The sequence below is a fragment of the Anser anser genome, assembly GCF_964211835.1.
Source record: "Anser anser genome assembly, chromosome: 9".
NCBI lineage: Eukaryota > Metazoa > Chordata > Aves > Anseriformes > Anatidae > Anser > Anser anser.
In genome coordinates, this window is record NC_139729.1 from 23,618,612 (window position 1) to 23,635,092 (window position 16,481).

At 47.0% G+C, this 16,481-nt stretch overlaps 1 protein-coding gene across 36 annotated transcripts in view; it reads left to right on the forward strand.

Annotated features, from left to right (window-relative positions):
* The window catches only part of LOC310904328 (uncharacterized protein), a gene marked incomplete at its 3' end in the record, with an annotated part of 56,089 nt that overhangs the window by 23,903 nt on the left and 15,705 nt on the right, over positions 1 to 16,481 (forward strand). For 25 of the 36 annotated variants that reach the window (XR_014588211.1, XR_014588212.1, XR_014588213.1 and 22 more), the window contains one exon: positions 7,844 to 7,966. Coding sequence is in view for 14 of the 36 variants with exons in the window: in XM_083848890.1 (XP_083705016.1) it covers positions 7,844 to 7,966 (123 nt within the window). The other 11 variants (XR_014588230.1, XM_083848879.1, XM_083848884.1 and 8 more) reach the window with 8 other exon arrangements.

Sequence of the window (16,481 nt, forward strand, 5' to 3'; positions counted from 1 at the left end):
ACTCGATGGGCCTGGATCGAGTGTCCAAAATCTGGGAAGAGACCATGAGAAACTGCTCAGCCCCAGCCCTGAGACACGAGCAGCAGGGCCGTCCGGAGCGTGAATAACTGGAATTTGTATCAGGGTGATGGTGATGTAATTTGTACAGCTGGGACATCACACGAAAGCCAAGGAAAAATAAGAAACAACACATTCATAAACACAGACACACACAGATTAGCGGGAAGTTTCACCTCAGGAAATCATTGTGGCTCTCTGTTCCTGTCAGTAATGTGTCTGCAAATGTCACCCAGCAGCAATGCATCACCCCGTGAGCAGCCCCAGAACACAGAGGCGACCAAAATGGTAATGAGAAAGAGGTTGCCAAATACTTTTGAAAAAAAGTCAGGGATTGGACCCATCGGGAGAAAAATTACGCAATAAAATCAACAACGTGCCAAGAAAACCAAGGCCGAGGGAGGAAGCTGCCTGTGCCAGTCCTGGTCACAGAGGAGAAAGCTGTTTCCCTGGGAGAGGACACTGGAGCTGGATTCAATATTTGCTTCTCCTGCTGGTCGACTTGCTTCTCTACCGAGCATCTCAGACAACTGCTTTTGTCCAAACCAGTGTTCAGACCTGCAGCTGGACTAGGTTTTAACGTGGCATGGGAAAATTCCCTGCTCCAGAGAAGCCCTGTTTTCTTCCTTTGCCTCACCTTACAGCAGAGCTCTGCTGCCTGCCCTTAGAAGAAAGACCCCTGTTAAGTTCATTACAGACCAACGATTAGACAGGAGAAAAAAAAATAGGGAAAAATCAGGAAAGTTGAGTTCGGTTCCCTGCTCTCCGTGAGCTGCTCACTGAAACAAGAGGCTCCAGGCACAAGCCAAAGGCTGCACCCTTAGGTAAAAGTAACAAAAGACACGGAGATTCCTGGCTATCCTGCCAGAAATAAGAGTCCACAAGGACCTAGCACTGCAAAACGTCTCTGGAGGTTCAGCCGCTGGTGCCCTGCTGCTGGTGGGACAGACAGTAATAGTTAGCAACCCGAATTCGGTGAGGCTCTGGCTATGCAGAACAGAGGGTGTAAATGCCAGTGCTGTGCTATCACAGTACGGTAAAAAAAAGGGCACTCACAAACTGTTTGTGTGCCTTTGTATAATTGTGAATACTTCTGATGAGCACCAAAAGCTGCATAGCCTGTGGCTGTTCACTGTCTTCGACATTTTCCTCCAAATGCAACGCCCTAAGAAGTGTGGGGGCCATGCTCCGAGGAGCACTGTTATAAAAGCGCGGGGACGGCGCAGACATCGGCAGGGTCGCTTTCTGCATCACCGCAGGACTGCGGGACTGACCTGGGGCCTTCACCCTTGTGCCTGCTGCGTTTCTGAGGCGCCTCCGGCCGCAGAGGCTCTGCTGCTATTGCCGGCCAGTTTGCCAATCGTGATGGCGATCACAAGTCTGCGAGGAAATGAAGTCACAACAGTGACTGGAAGAACTTCAGAAAAGCCTTCCATTAGGCAGCGGGGACTGGAAACCACTACTGACGAGGGCTGAACTGGAAGCAGTAGAAACCCCGTGTCTCGTTACGAATTGCCACAATACACGGATTACGGACATGGCTCTGGTTGGCGGCACCATGCTCCAGGTGGACCAAAGGACTTGGCTCCGTGAAGTACTCAGAGTTTTAACAGGTTAACACTGGCAAGTTTGTTTAATACACTGAGCTCAGTTCCTGTTGGCTAATGTTAATGTTGGCACAATTAGGCTGATGAAAACACTGTGCAGATGTCCTCTGGTGATCCAGTCCCTCCCCAACACTTGTAACTATCAGATAATAAGCTCTTTTTCCATGATTGTTCTGCTTGGTGATTCACAGAAGATTACTTACACTACTTCTCCGCTTCCTTTTGCGATGTGTCTGGGCTTCTTACCTAACCCAGGACTTTCTTCTCAGCCGCTCATTACTGGCCAGTCATGATTTCTCAGGGATTTCTTGCTGCTCGCTGCTTGTGGAGAGCAGGCCGGAGCTAGGAGTGCCCAGCACACTGCTTGCTTCCAGGCTGGGGCCACGGCTCGGCTGTGAGTGCAGGGGAGGAGTGGTAACAGGCACGATTTCATCTCATCACTTGACTTGAAATCGTTACAAATCCTTCGGCTTGATGATTTTTTTTTCTTTAAAAAAGAGCTTTTTCTCCTAACTGAACTTGCCTTACTCCTAGGTAGTGGATTCCCAGCTATAACTTACTGAAAGCTATATCGAAACATGATTGTAAATTAAAGCTCCTGCCTTATTTAAACCTCCATTTAGAATTATCAGAACAAACCAGTTTTCCTATTGGTGCTTAATTAATTCTTGTCCATTGTTTTTGCCTCTTACAGGTAAATTTTGCTATCTGACCCCTACTTTTAACGAAGATTGCCTTTCCCTATAATCATTGCTAATAAAAAAATAGAAAAAGGAGAGGTAGATGTTGAAAAAACAAAGGCTCTTGTTGGTGACAGTTGTCCACCATGAGAAAAGCAATCCATGGAACAATTACTGGCTGTAAGAGCTCAAAGGTATGAGACAAACCTTTGTTCCCTTTGAGTCGTGGCATCATATGGTGGCAGCACTCTTCTGGTTCTCTTGGCAGCAAGCTCTAGCGCCAACGTGAAGGCCAGGATGGATTTGAGTCGCTCCACTTGCCCCCACACCTGCTGTCTTCCCGCTCAGTAAGCGCTGCTGAGATTCTGGAGCATTTCAGCGTTGTTCTGCAAAGGCCTCCATCCACGGCGTGGAAAGCAGACTATAAAAGGATGTGCTGGAAGCAGTTTTAGTCCCCTGGCTGTGTCTGGCCAGAGGAACGCGGGTTTCGCAGCGCTCAGACAGCTCCTCAGCCTGGGTGTGTTGTCTGCTCGGTGCCCAAGTTCCACTCCTTCCTCTGTACTCTCGATTTTATGGGGAGGAGAGCTCTGTGTGTGTGCCAGATGAGGGTCACTGTGTGGTATGGTCAGATTGGGTCAGAACAACCAAGGGCCAGGACCCAGGGACACCCAGGGGTACGTCCCCACAGCTCAGCCGAGTCGCACCTGGTGGCAGTCCCTACTGCCGGCAGGGGAAGAAGCCCTTGATGTGATCTGCAGAAGCCAGGCTGCCTCTGTGGCACTGACTTATTTTCAGCTGCTAGAGCATATTAAGTAAGCATTTTCCCAGTATTACTCTTCCATGCAAGCCACCGCTTCAGTTGCCATAGGGATGGCTTGTGCCTGCCACTGGCAGGGATCTCAAGGCCATCTCTCCGGTGATGTGATGTCTGCTGTCAGGCAGTGAAAGCCCCCACTCATTTGCATTTCACAGCTACAGTGATGTTTATTGCCAGCATCAGAGCAGATGAAAAGAATGATTTGTTTTACTTAATTTATTTTTTCTCACATGCTAGTTACAATTCGATTTTATATTCTCTTTCGGTAGAAGTCAACATGAATCAAGCCAGGAAACTCATCAGCTGAGGCAAGGAATACAGTGCTGACCTTATCCCCAATCTAAAGATGTCATACACGTTTTCAAGAAACATAAAGCCCAAGGAATTGATCTGTGCATGGGGGGAATCAGACCCGAGCTGTGCATGGTGGGTGGCAGTGGTCAACTGTGTGCTTCAAAAGACGTTCTCACAGAGTGTTGTTAGTCATTCATGTGCAATAGAAAATGAGCAAAGCAGCCTTTCTTCCACTGCATTGTTTTAGTGCACAAAAGTCTATGTTGACAGCATTGTTTCTTAATTAAAAAGTTTTGAGCATGAGATGTGATAAATAGGAACCTCTAAAAGGAGAAGCGAATCTATTATTCTAAGTGAAATCCAAGCTATGTGTGATTTGTGTTTCAGCAGACAATTCTGGGGAATTTGTCCATATTTATTAAACAATGCCATTTAGATAGAAACATAAATAGAATACCCCACTTTTCTGCTCACTGTAACAACTCACCAGTGCTGCGTTTGGCACTGCAAGAGCCACGTACCTTCGTGAGGACACCCATGGCCTTCTCTTGCTGCAGTAGGATGGGAAACAGGAGGTGGTGTTCTGGCACCCCTGAGGAAGAGAATGAATTTCCCGTTGATGCCTCCTCCCCAAAAGCTGGGAAAGTGGAATTTCCTTCTGCAGAGCCACTGCACACAGGATGGGCAGGGACTGGCAACCAAAATACAACGCTGAAAAAGAAAAATCAGGGTTCTGCCGTTTCAATATGCAGTGGCTCCTCTTCACAGGATGTGGGAAAGGAGAGCGGACACGGATCCATCTGCCCTGGGGCATCCCCCCGGCATTGATCCAGGCAGTGTGGATGTGAGTGCAGCAGAAAATAATGGATCTTAATAATGCCTAGTCCAGGGAAGGGCGAATGTGTTTTGTAGCCGAGCAGTTTAGCGGAGCTCAGCCTGGAGGAAGAGGAGTGCAAATTCACATATGCTTTCAAGAAGGAGTTTGTTTTCCAGATGAGTCTCTGAGACGATGGAGACGACAATGTGTAACTGCAAGAATGGATATTGTCAGTGATCTCTGGAACCAGCTTTCAAACTTCTTTCAGATTAGTGCACCCAGTTAGTTTGGCAGAGTAGGGCTGCCTCCTATTTCTTGTCCTCCCTGAGCATATTTAAAACAGGCTATGTCTACACTCCAGGACCAGCAATGCTTCCCGTCCACGGATTGCACCCAAGCATGCAACTTCCCACTTTCTTCCCCCATATTCTGGCCTCTGTGGGAAGGAAGGGATATTGCTCTCCATCCAGGTTTCCAATCAAGCAAAACTGTAGGAAAAACCCCAAAAGAATATTTCACATGCAGTCTACATATGATCAGCACCACCCCATCCCTCTTGTGAAAACAGTTGTTATCATTTCCCTGCTGGTCTTAATTCTCATATTCCCCTTGTATCTCTGTGTTGCTTTCCCACTCCATTGCTATCTTGGCTTTTTCCTCTCCTCCATCTCCTGCTCCACCCTCCTCCTTCCTTTGCTCCCCTCAGTCTTTACCATGCAACTCCTCATGTAGGCAAAAAAACCTAACAGCATAGGCAGGGTCCTCCAAACAGGTGGGAAGGACAGGATAACTGGATGTACATACAGCTGCAGAATTCCAGCGTTGCCTGTGAGCAAGCAGCAGGCAAACAAAAGCTGCGCTGCACGGCAGTCAAAAAATGATGCTGGGCCAAAGGCTCCGACACCAACACTGCTCACCCTGAACTGAAGAGCTTGGAAACACCCACACTGTCAAAAGCAGTTTCCATTGACTGACTTGTAAGACAAAAGGCTTTCAGGCTTGACAAATCAGATGTAACATTTGTGTCTGTGAGAACAGCATGGTTTACTGCAGAGCTGGAAACTTCACCAGATTGCTCGTTGCGCTCCTGGTGCTGTTTGTGTGTGTTATATCCTTGAAAACTGTGAGGTCCTTGTGAAGTAGGAGACCTACAGTAGAGCAAACATTTGTATAGCGTGTGACTCACACAGAAACAAAACTGCTCTTGCAATTAAAGCCCAGGAAAACATCCTAAACCCTTTTGACTTTAGTATCTTAGGATACGCAGTGTGTGCTCAGGAACTGATGCATGGCTGCTGACCACAGGCTCTAGGCTGCCGTCTGAATCCAGCTTGCACGGTGTTTGAATAGCAAACGTGGTAAAGGCACTGCAGCTCTCCATTGAGAGACTTCGCATCTCTCCGAGAGGTAGATTTACATTTTTAACCCTCCTGACTGTTGACGTATTTGCTCTAATAGCGTTCGCAGACAAACCTGGAAAGCTCTGCGGCTAACAGTGCCTCCTGATCTCATGGGGCTCGCTGGCGCTTTCAGTAGACATTTACCAGCAGCTGGGAGCTTGGAGATACAGAATCTATTCTTTCCTTTCACATTTGACTACAGAGCTGTAAATGTCAAAGCCTTTCAAGTGCCCCTCAAACAAAACGAGTTAGTAAATCAGCGAATGTGGCACCGCACACCCTCATGCAGTGCATGTTAAGCTACTGTACTTCATTCACTTCTTTATCCGATGGCTCCGTGAGAAAAGAGAGCTTGCTGAGGCACCGAGATGCCTTAGTCATTTTGTTTGTTTTTTCACATGGCTACTGTTCGTGTTTTGTTTTTTTTCCAAAAGCTGCATCAGATGTGCTTAGCATTCAACTCAACTAGATACATTGAATGAAAAGGCTATTATGTCCTCACTGATGAAATATAATTGAGCCCACTTATAATGAACTCACATACCAAATAATGAAACTCCATTTGTGCGACCGGGGCTCTTTTCCGAACCCCTCGATTCCCATTCCCTAAGGAAACGTTTTATGTGCGTTTCCACCAGTTTAACTGAGCTCACAATTTGGCACATCAGCTTTAGTCAAAAATGAAAGTTCTTCATTGTCTTTATACCAGTGAGAAGTAAGTTTGTGAAAAGGAAACATAACGAGTAGGAGCAGTTTAATTAGCAACCAGTGCTATTTTCACAAAGCTCCGGCCTGGCTTTGCAGAAGAAACCATTTCTTTAGCACGCGGTTTTTCCCAGTCCTCTCTTTCTCCTGTTTTATTTCTCCATTACCCCACAACCCATGGGTTACTGGATGTCCTCTTTACCTTCAACCTGTTTAAAGTTCGCTACAGCAAATTCTCCAGGAAGCTGCCAGTTTTGGCACGGCCCTGTAATCTGTTCCCTTGAAAACTGTGGGGGCCTTGTGAGGCAGAGGCACAGCCCGGGGCAAACAGCCGTATTGTGTCTGTGGGACTCCTGCAGAGATAAAGCTGTCCCTTCGGCTCAGATCTGGGGAGATGTCCCCAACCTTCTGTACGTGTAAGCATTGTGGATAAGCAGCGTACTTGGCCAGAAATTCTCTGCGTGACCTCATGCGTGTATCTGGAGAATGTCAGGACCGCTCGCTGGAGATAAGGAAGAAGAGTCGGCCCCAGACAGGGAAGATGTGGAAGGAAGGGTGGGCAACACTGCCTCTACACGATGGATTTTAGGGAAAATAAATTTGTCATATGCTTACTCAAATCCAACTGCTTAAAGCTAGGCATTTTTGTCCCCCTGAGCTCTGCCCTAGGGGTGCTGGTGTGCGAAGAAGTCAAACCAAGTGAAGGGGACTTGGTTTTTCAAAGGAGTGATGGGCCTTTCCTGAGGTGGCATTAACCCAGGAAATTTGGGAGCTCTGACAAAAATTAGCTTAAATGTGACCATAGCATGCTGCCGGCCCAGTACTTTTATCAGCCTGGGTGAGGCCTGATCCGGGAGCAGGCTGCTCGCCACCAGAGACCCACGGCTCGGCAGAGCCAACTTCATCACAGGGTGCTTTGGGGAGAGGGTCTGGTGTGTGAGTGGCATCTGCTTTTGATCTCACACAGGAAAGGATCAGTATAGCTTCATACACCCTATATAAAGTGAACGTCTTCAGCAGGTGTATGTGTCAGGGCCCTGCCTGCGCTTAATGGCCCTGAGCAGCCTCACCTGAGGCCTCACCCATGCCCTGCCCGTGGTCCCTGGGCCCTATTTAAGCTCATCCCAGGGCCTCTACTTCTGTTTGAGCTACTGGGCTGTCAGTCTTCAGCCTTACTGCTGCCTCCTTGGGCCTGCGCTAGAGTTGGATGCGTTCTGGAGGGCTCCTTGTATGTGTGGCCTTGTTTCCTTCTGTTCCTGAGAGGGGTGGCCCTGGGCCTGCTTGTCTTGTGCTGTGTCTGGGGCTGTTGGTGGCGCTTGCCCCCGTGCTCAGTCTCTGTGGGATGGAGGCAGTGCCTGTGCTGGGCTTGCCCTTGATTCTTTCCACCACAGAGCAGCTGGGGTCCTGGCTGCTCTGTGTCAGCATGTGATGAAACCTAACCAGGTTGTTTGGGTACTGTCTTTCAGGAAAGCAAATGGTACCTTTTCCTCATGAGCTGGAAGATGAATTGCTTGGATCAAGGAGGAGTTCCCCAGACTGCCATGTTGGTGCTAGCCCTTCTGCTTCTGGAAGAGTATCTCTTCATCCGTGTGAGTAACAGTGTAGGAACTGACCTTGTCTGTCTCAGAACCCAGGCTCTGGGAATGGGTATTGATTTTTTTTTTGGAGTTCATCATAGACCAAAGATAACAGGTAACAGGCTCTGACTTGCATGTTACTTCTTCTCTGCTCTAAAATGCTTGCTCTGATAGAGGCACAATAGCAGAGTACATATTTTGTTTGCACTTGAAAGGAACAAGTGTCATATCTGAACTGATTTTCTTCTATTACAAAAACTATTGTTAGCGGATACCTTATGTAGGCACAGGTGATAACTTCTGGAGTGAATAATTCTTGTTCACAACAAATTATCAGCCTATTTGTCTTACCAACTGAAGTAGATAGCTATGTGAGTAATTCCTACGTGTTCATTAAATCTGTGCTGTAGGCCCAGCTGGTGACAATCCACATCTGTCAGACTGAAGATGACAATGGGTGCACCTTTGTTAAAGCAGTGTGCATAGGCAGGGGAGTGCTATTCTCAATATATCTATGCTGATATAAAAATGAAATTCAGGTAGAGACAAAGAAGGGCTGGTGAGGTGGCTGGGAGCTCACCACTTTCTGCTATAGCCTGGGAAGTAAATGGGTCCCTGGATGCTGCTTCCCAAACACCTCTTCCCCCAGGGGAGAGGGCACTAAGAGACTCAGAAGAATCTCTGAACTTGCTTCTCTTAGGCTCCATGGGCTTTTTGAAATATCAAGTTATTGGCACTGGTCTCTAAATAACCTGTAATCACTCTGGGTTTCAGATCAGGTTGATGCTGGTGAACTCCCTTACCTCTTCTCTTTGGAGCTTGCTTGTAGGTTAGACTAGGCTAGCTTGCCGTCAGCCTGGTTGTACACCCTGGTAGGTGATTTATCACTAACATCCAGGGAAAGAGCACTTTAGAGGGCCTGCTAAGGTGGTACAAATCTAAATGGAATACTGATTAGAGATGGAAGATGGTGGCAATGCCTAGCAGCAAACTGCTGCCTCAGTAATAGTCCAGTGAGATCTACACCCAGCAGTTTCCTGGTTTTGGTCTTTACCGCAGTTAAATAGTGCTTTAGCAGAAATTCTGACTGCAGGTAGTTGAGCTTAAGGCAAGAACAAAGCTAGGTGTCTCTAGATCGGTACTAGAGAGGGATATCAGCTGCTGATTATCCATCACAAAGAATTAAAGTGTGAGGGTGAATAAATATTGCAAGTCTCTTAAGGTAAATTAGTTGATGTCCTGTAGCCTGGCTTCTGACTGCTGGTGGCTACAGACAAGCTTTCCTCAGCACAGCTTCTCCCTGCCTCAGCAGGGGCTGGGAATTGGAGTGGCAGCTCTCACTGGCATTTCAAAGAAAATTACATAGCACTTCAAACTCAGCATTGCGAGTGAGGATGAAGGACTCTTAGTTATTGCTGTGATGAAGCTAATCCAGTCCTAAGGAGGATAAAAGGTTGCTTAGCAATGCTTTAGCAGTGACTAGCAATGCTTTACTAGGCTTTTACTATTTACTAAGATTTTAATACTGGCTCAGTGGGTTTTTAGTGGAATGTTTTACTATTTTTTGTAATGGTCTCTCCTCTTGAGAAACTGTCAAACTCATCACATATAATGAACAGGCAGCCAGCAAGCATTTGATTGCTGATCATGTGTTGATATTTGGCCTGACCTCATTAAGATTCCTTATCTCTACTTTTCCTTTCCCTAGGAGTTCTTAAATTAGCTACAGAGATTAGATTTTTTAAGTGCTTTTCATATAAATGCCTCCAAGTCTGTTTATTTTTCCTAAACCTCCCCTTGTTCATGTGGAAGCTCATTTCTGGTACTTATAGGAGAGGTGTACTGAGGAAGAGATCTGAACCAGGCCAGTCACATCTCAGAAAATTGTTTTATGGTCTTTAGTAAAGTCTTTTAACAGGGCGAGATGCAGACTGTTCCATTTCATATTCCTTGCTACGATATTAAAAAGCCTACATCTTGATGAAAGGAGGCTACTGTGTAGTATGTTCCTGTAATTTCCATAAAATGATATATTAGACTTGAAGGCAGAGTGCCCTATTTGTGTTCTTAGGTATTCAGCTGAAACACATAAGCATGCACCAAAGAAACTGATCCTCCTCTTCTCTGTTGAAGTATCTGAGTCACGGCTGTCACTGCAGAAAATGTATAGCAATATTTGGGGGAAAGGAAAACACATTAAGGCTGAGGAGTGCATCTGGATTCTTTAAGCATTCCCCCGGCTGTATCTACACTTTGGAGCTGATGGTATCAAGGGAACCAGTAACAACATGGTAATCTCCAGCAAAACACAGCTCACACTTTAACTGCGTCCAGAGACTACTGTGCAGGCAAGCATCTTTGTGTGCCTCAATTTCACAGCCCGGGTGAGGCTTCCACAGAGGGGTGGTCGGGCCCAGCTTGCCAGGCGCTGAGCTCCTCTGTGCTGGAGCTGCTCTGCTCCGGGTGGGGACAGATCCCATTAAATCAGAGCTGTGAGTGGTGAAGGACCTATCACGCTATGGTGTGAGCGAGGCCACAGACTGGAATGAGCTTATTACCGTCTGAAGTTCTGATAAGTATATTGCTGCAGCTTTCATATGTTCTGCAGTTATAATACTGATTGCTGTGAGATGGGCTGAATTTCTGATGTGAACACCAGTATAATTGCTAAGAATCTGCATGATACCATGGCCCTCAGTTGTTTGGCTTCCTTTTCTGCCCAAACTGGGAGCAGAGAACCTGAATGCTCAGCTAGCAGCTCCTGGTGCTTGCTCTGTGCTGAGGCTTTTTAATTGTCAAAGGAATCTAGGTATCTCAGGTTATTCAGCCAGGATCTTGAATTTCTTTCAGCGCTGCTAATTTCATTAATTTTCATAAGTTTAAGTGTACTTAGAAAAAGAGCTGAAGCAAACAGGGATGCTGCAGCAGAGAGCAGTCACATAAGTCATGCCCCATATCTCAAACCAGGTGTGGTTTTGTAGATCCAAAGGGGGAAATGAAACTTTTGCCTTGGATTCAGTGAGCTGTGCTGTTGGCTCAGCTGCTGGAAATGTGCTCTTGGTGTAGCCAGCACCATGCCAGCTGCCCTGTCACCCATTTGTCATCAGACTGAATCACCCAGGGAAGGTTTGGTGGTGAGACAATGGAACAAAGTCAGCTCTGGCCTTTGATGTTCCTGGAGGGGAAATGAAGAAAAGACTTTCTCTTCTGAGTTTTATCTAAACTGATGGTTTAGCTATGATCTGGAGAGCACTGGGGTGGGCAGGAAGAATGGGAACGGAGTTCGAAGCTGAAATTCGTGTTTAGACTGCTCCCAGGTGTACTATAAATATTACCCCAAAGTCCAGTTACAGAAACTTCTGAATTATCTGGCATCTCTTGAAATCTGAGTGTTGTCTCCCCTAAAACTATGACTAGACAACAGAAACAACATAGCTAAATGTCATCTGTGGTCCTTTATCACTGCTGTCAATTAGAGCCTAGCATAAAATTCAGAATTAATGGTGACATTTCTGAGTTACTGTATCTGGCTCTCACCAAGAGTCCCTTAGGCTTCTGAAAATTGGAAAGACCTCTCCCACTTGAGAGTTAAACAAGAGAATGGTTTTACTGGTAACTTCACTGCACTTGCTAAGTGATGTGAGCTTGGTGTATCCACACAGCCATTTCATTGCTGGTTTTTATAAGGTATTAATTTAATTTCTGTATGTCTGCTTTTAGATAGATGCATGAAATTGACTCTTTTGGTGTCTCTGTATGCGTAGATTAATAAAATGTAATTACTTTTACTCACTTTTTCCAAGCCTGTATTGCTCAATGGCCCTCATTGGGTACAGGTGTTTGACACTGAAGGTTTATCTGAAGCTTTTCTAGCCCTCTATAGCTGACTGCACCCAGTCCATAATATTTATCACCTGACTGTTAGGCTGTGCTAAATCTACTTCCTGCTCTTATAGAGGAGAGGAAGGGAAAGCTGCGCGGTAACAATGAGATTTAACATGTTCCCAGTAAAAATAAGCTTCCACGTGGGGGGAAGTGACACTGGCACACCGTGAAATGAAACCAACTGCAGGGGAGGTGTTCTGTGAGCCTCCTCCTGGGAAATAAGCTGTGATGATTTGGGAACTCCCACCTGGCAGAGGTCAATGGCAGGGGTGTCTGGCTGTGTAAAGCTCAAATTCCCTTTGGGGTCTTGGGCTCTTTTCTTGTCTTTGCCCTTCCCTGAGATGTAAATAGAAGAAAACTGATTGTACCTGGCATGGGGGTAACAAGAAGCATCACTAAACCTTAGTGATCTGCCTGGGGAGTACCCAGAGACACCAGAGACAAAGTGCTGGAGGCTGCCTGAGCTCCATGTATGCCAGGCAGCACCCCGTGCTCACTGCCAGTGGGGTTTGGAAGCTGACTGTAAAATGAAAGGGGGTTCTGCCCAGTATTTGGGGGAAATGTCTTGTATTCAAGAGAAAGCACGTAGGTGAGGGCGGAATGCTCTCACAGCAGTGCTCTGTTTTGCAGACATCTCCTGTCTGCAGAGAGGAATAAACTTCAGAGCTAGAAGTCTTCAGACTAGACGTGCGGGGAGCAATTTTAATCCCACGAGGGTAGAAAAATGTGTTTGGGTACCTATTGTTTGTCTAGCTCGTTACGCTCCTTGTGCTAGCCAAGTTTGTCTTGGAGCTGGTCCACTGTCCGCATGTCTTGCACTTCTGCACGGCAGTGTCAGCGTGGGCAGGGAGAGAGCCCCGTGAAGGCGCTGGGTTAGGCTGGGGAGCCGAGTCAGCTCACCGAGGGATCGGCCGGGCAGGCTGCAGGGGGGCCGTAGGGATGCTTGGCTGGGGCTGCTGCCATGCGTGACACAGCTGTTGCTGTGACTTGGGTCCCTTTAGTGTCCAAGCCAGCGGCCTTGTCAGGAAGCTATTGCAGGGCAACCTTTTATCCAGCCAGCAGCCGCCTGTCCCTGCACATCCTTCAGCTCTTCTGATGTTTTTCCCGTTCCATCATGCTGTTGTGTTGGGAGTTTTACTGTAAAACCTGACCAGCGAGGTAATCCAATGTTATTATTACAACTAGTAGTTGCCAGTGAGGTAAATTCTGCTACCCTCCACCCTTGTTTGGTGGCTTATTTTCCCTGAGGATTTTCTCAGAGTGGAGCACTTCTGTACCAGTGCTATGTGTGGCAGAAATCAAACCAGCTTTCTCTTGAAGAAATCACTCTAACAGTATCTGGTTGCAGAAGGCAGCTAGGGTATCTGCCGAAGGTAAGTAAAGTTCAGCAAGTGCAGACCCTCCAGCCTAAGGAGTTCTGGAAATTCATGACATCAGTTGTCCTGTACCTTGGTCATCTTAGAGCTGGGTCCCTTCATTTTGGGTGTGAAGGGGACTGCTGAGGGTTTATTTGGTCAGACTGGGCTGTGCAAAGGAAGGCAGACGTTGGGTTGGTTCCCCAGGGCAGAGCTGCAGCCCAGATGTGGGAGGCTAACAGCAGGGCAATAGCTGGTGCTGGCATTGTGGAAAAGCTTCTGCAGGCCCACTCCCATTTTGAAGCAATCCTGGGAAGATCTATTTAAGCCATCTGAGCCAGGCCTTGAGACGGTCCTTCTGTGTAAGACTTAATTTTACTTACAGCTTATTCCTGCTTGCTGCGAGACATCCTGTGATAAGAGCAGTGCCATTTCAAGGGTGGAAAAATCTCACCTTGCACCACTTTTTTGGTGAAGGAAGTCATTAGTGAGGTTTTGAATAAGGCTAGAGGAACTTATGTTCCAAAATGGCCTTTCCTCCCTCCTGTACCAACAGCATTTAGCTGCTGCTCTCCCCCTGCTAGGAACTGAGGGGTGTTTCTCAGTTTCTTGGCTTTATTGTCTAGCCAGTACTACGCTGAAGCTCCAGTGCATGTCTTAAAGCCCTGGAGGGGCCCAAGGTTTCAAACTTTTCCTTCCCAGGCCCACTTCTCCTCCTTTGTTGCTGCTTTCTTTAGCCTAGCTCAGTGTCTGGGGCTCCGGGCCTTCTGTGAGAGCACGAGGCTTGCTCCCTGCGTGGGAGCTCCAGTAACTGAACACCAGTGGTGAGGGTGGGAATCTGCCCTGGGAGGCAGGGCAAGCACCCTGTGGCCATGGGGGCATCTTAAGTGTTCTGCTGGGTCACAGCTTCCATAAATCGGCTGAGCGTTAGCTCAACTCAAGGCAAAGCAAGAGATTGCAGTGGGACTGGGATGTTACTTGTAACTGGCGAGGGAATAAATGTTCTTCCAGTTTTGCAGTTGGGTTGTTTAATCTATGGAGCAGGTGCACGCTTTTCTCCTTGCAGGCTATCCACGCAAGTTACTGTAACTAAAAATTTTCAGAGGACGTGTGATATTGTCAGTGTGAAAATTACTTCTTTCAGAGCATATACACCTTGTTTCAAAGGCACTTGATCAGCTTCATCAGGTTGCTATTCATCAGCTGTTGTCTTCAAAGGAAGGGCTTGTTTCAAGAAACTGTGGCTATTAACTAGTGCCTTTTCTTTGATCTTTGCCAGTAAAATCTCTTTGTATTTTTCTGTAGTCTTCCACAGTGTGTCACACTCACTTATTTGTTCCTGGATTAGTTTCCATTAAATATCAGGGCCAGTTAAAAATTGCATTTTGATCATATTAGATGGCGATTTTTGTGCAGCTGTAAAAGCAGGCAAACAGTCTCCTTTCATGTGGTTTGCCTTCACCCTAACTGCCCTGCAGGCAGAAGACGAGGAGGTGAACTGATCCCAACTGCTGACCGGCACTGGCGGTGCAGTCGGATGTTAAACAAAGCAGGAAGGAGGGTGTCAGTGATAAATCTTCAGCAGGTGGCCTGGGGAGGGAAAGGCTGAGGGGACTTCAATGATGCTTTCTTCTTGGTTATTAGTACCTGCAGGTAGGATTAATGTCCAGTGTTTCCTAAAGTGAGTCAAACTTAAAAGCTTGAACTTGGGTGGAAGTGTCAGGAGCTGCTCAAAACCAAACGCTTGAGGCAGGCAACGGAGTGTAGGTGAAATGCACGTGTCCCCTGGCACTGCGAGGTGTTCGTAAAGGGTTTGGGCAACGTGGGCTTGTACAGCCTTCCTTTGCCTAGAGAAACAAATTGCATTTCATAGGCTTGAAAACATGCCACTTAACTTCCAGTTTGAGCCCATATTTCCAGGTCGTCTGTAAAATCTGTAAGTACTGTTTGGTAGCCACAGCTTCCTAAGCATTTTCCTTGTATAAAAATCCATGCTCCGTCCGTGTGAGGAGCAGTGCTCTTGTGTCAGTCCTGTGCACTGAACACGTGCCATGGCAGTTGGACCCAGCCCTCCTCACAAAGCTCCATCCTGCTCTGCCGTGGCAGCCAGAGGGCAGCTGCCTGTTTCAATAGGCTGCTGGGTCTCCTTTGCCATGGCTGCAGCAGGAGTCGGCAGCTGCTCATCTCTGCTTTCCTGGCTGCTACCAGCAGTGGGGCAGAGCTGGTGGTGGGGAGATGCCTCCACAAAAGTGTGAGAGCCTAAAGCAAACAGCCCGGAGATGCAAGGTGACCTGTAGAAAGCTGGGTGCTGCTGCTACTAACTCAAACAGTATTTTATTGCCTAGAGTGACATATCTAGTGCTGTGGTCGTTATTTTAAACAAGCAAAATAACCCATGCCTTGGTGGTTTAGCTTAGATCCTGATTTGTCCTGGTAAAGTGGCCTCATGGTTTTTGAAGAGCTGGAGAAGGGTGGCAGCCTGGTCACCTGGAGGTGCTGTAGCGAAATCTTGCACAGCATCTTCATTAGATCTGCTGCAGTATTAATTGGAAAACTCATTTGTAGGCAGTGACTGTTCAGTAAGGAAGTCTGCTGAACTGAAATAGAAATCATAACACTTGCAGCAAAAATACCCTTTATATGCTTGGTGCCCACACGGAGCTGCTGACTAGAAAACCAAGAGATTAAAAAGGTGATCGGCACGCTCCTGTCTGGAACCTGCTGTCAGGCACTCACTTCATTCAGGCAGGCAGACCGTCACCCACTGTAATTTTGCCTGATTAATGATTACAGGATCAGGCTTTATTTCTGCTGTCTGTGTGCAGACGGACACCTGTGCTGAGTGCAGCCAGGTGAGGGGAGGAACCTGTGTGCAGAAGTGACTTTGTTTTCTGAAGTGGCTCACAAATTTTTCCAGTCTGTTTGGGTAGAAATGGACACACATGTGGAGATGCTTTATCAAGTGGATGTGATAGTTGAGGACTGTGGTTAACCAACACCGCTAAAAACAGCATTGCTGCTTCCAAAACTGTAGTAACATTGAGTAACGCTGAACTTTCCATAAATACCATATAGCATTTCCACGCAGTTAAGAAACTAGTTGAATTATGAAAAGTGAAATTGTAACCGGCTTACGTAGGCCATTAGCTATCAGGGTTGCCAGACTTCCCTCGTCTGGAAGAGATAGTATCTTGGCTTGGGCCGTAGTTATTGTCTCTCTGGGCAGAAAGACTTCAGGAGGTTGGGTTGGCTGAAGCTGTAAGGAACTTTCCTTTCCATTTCGTGTT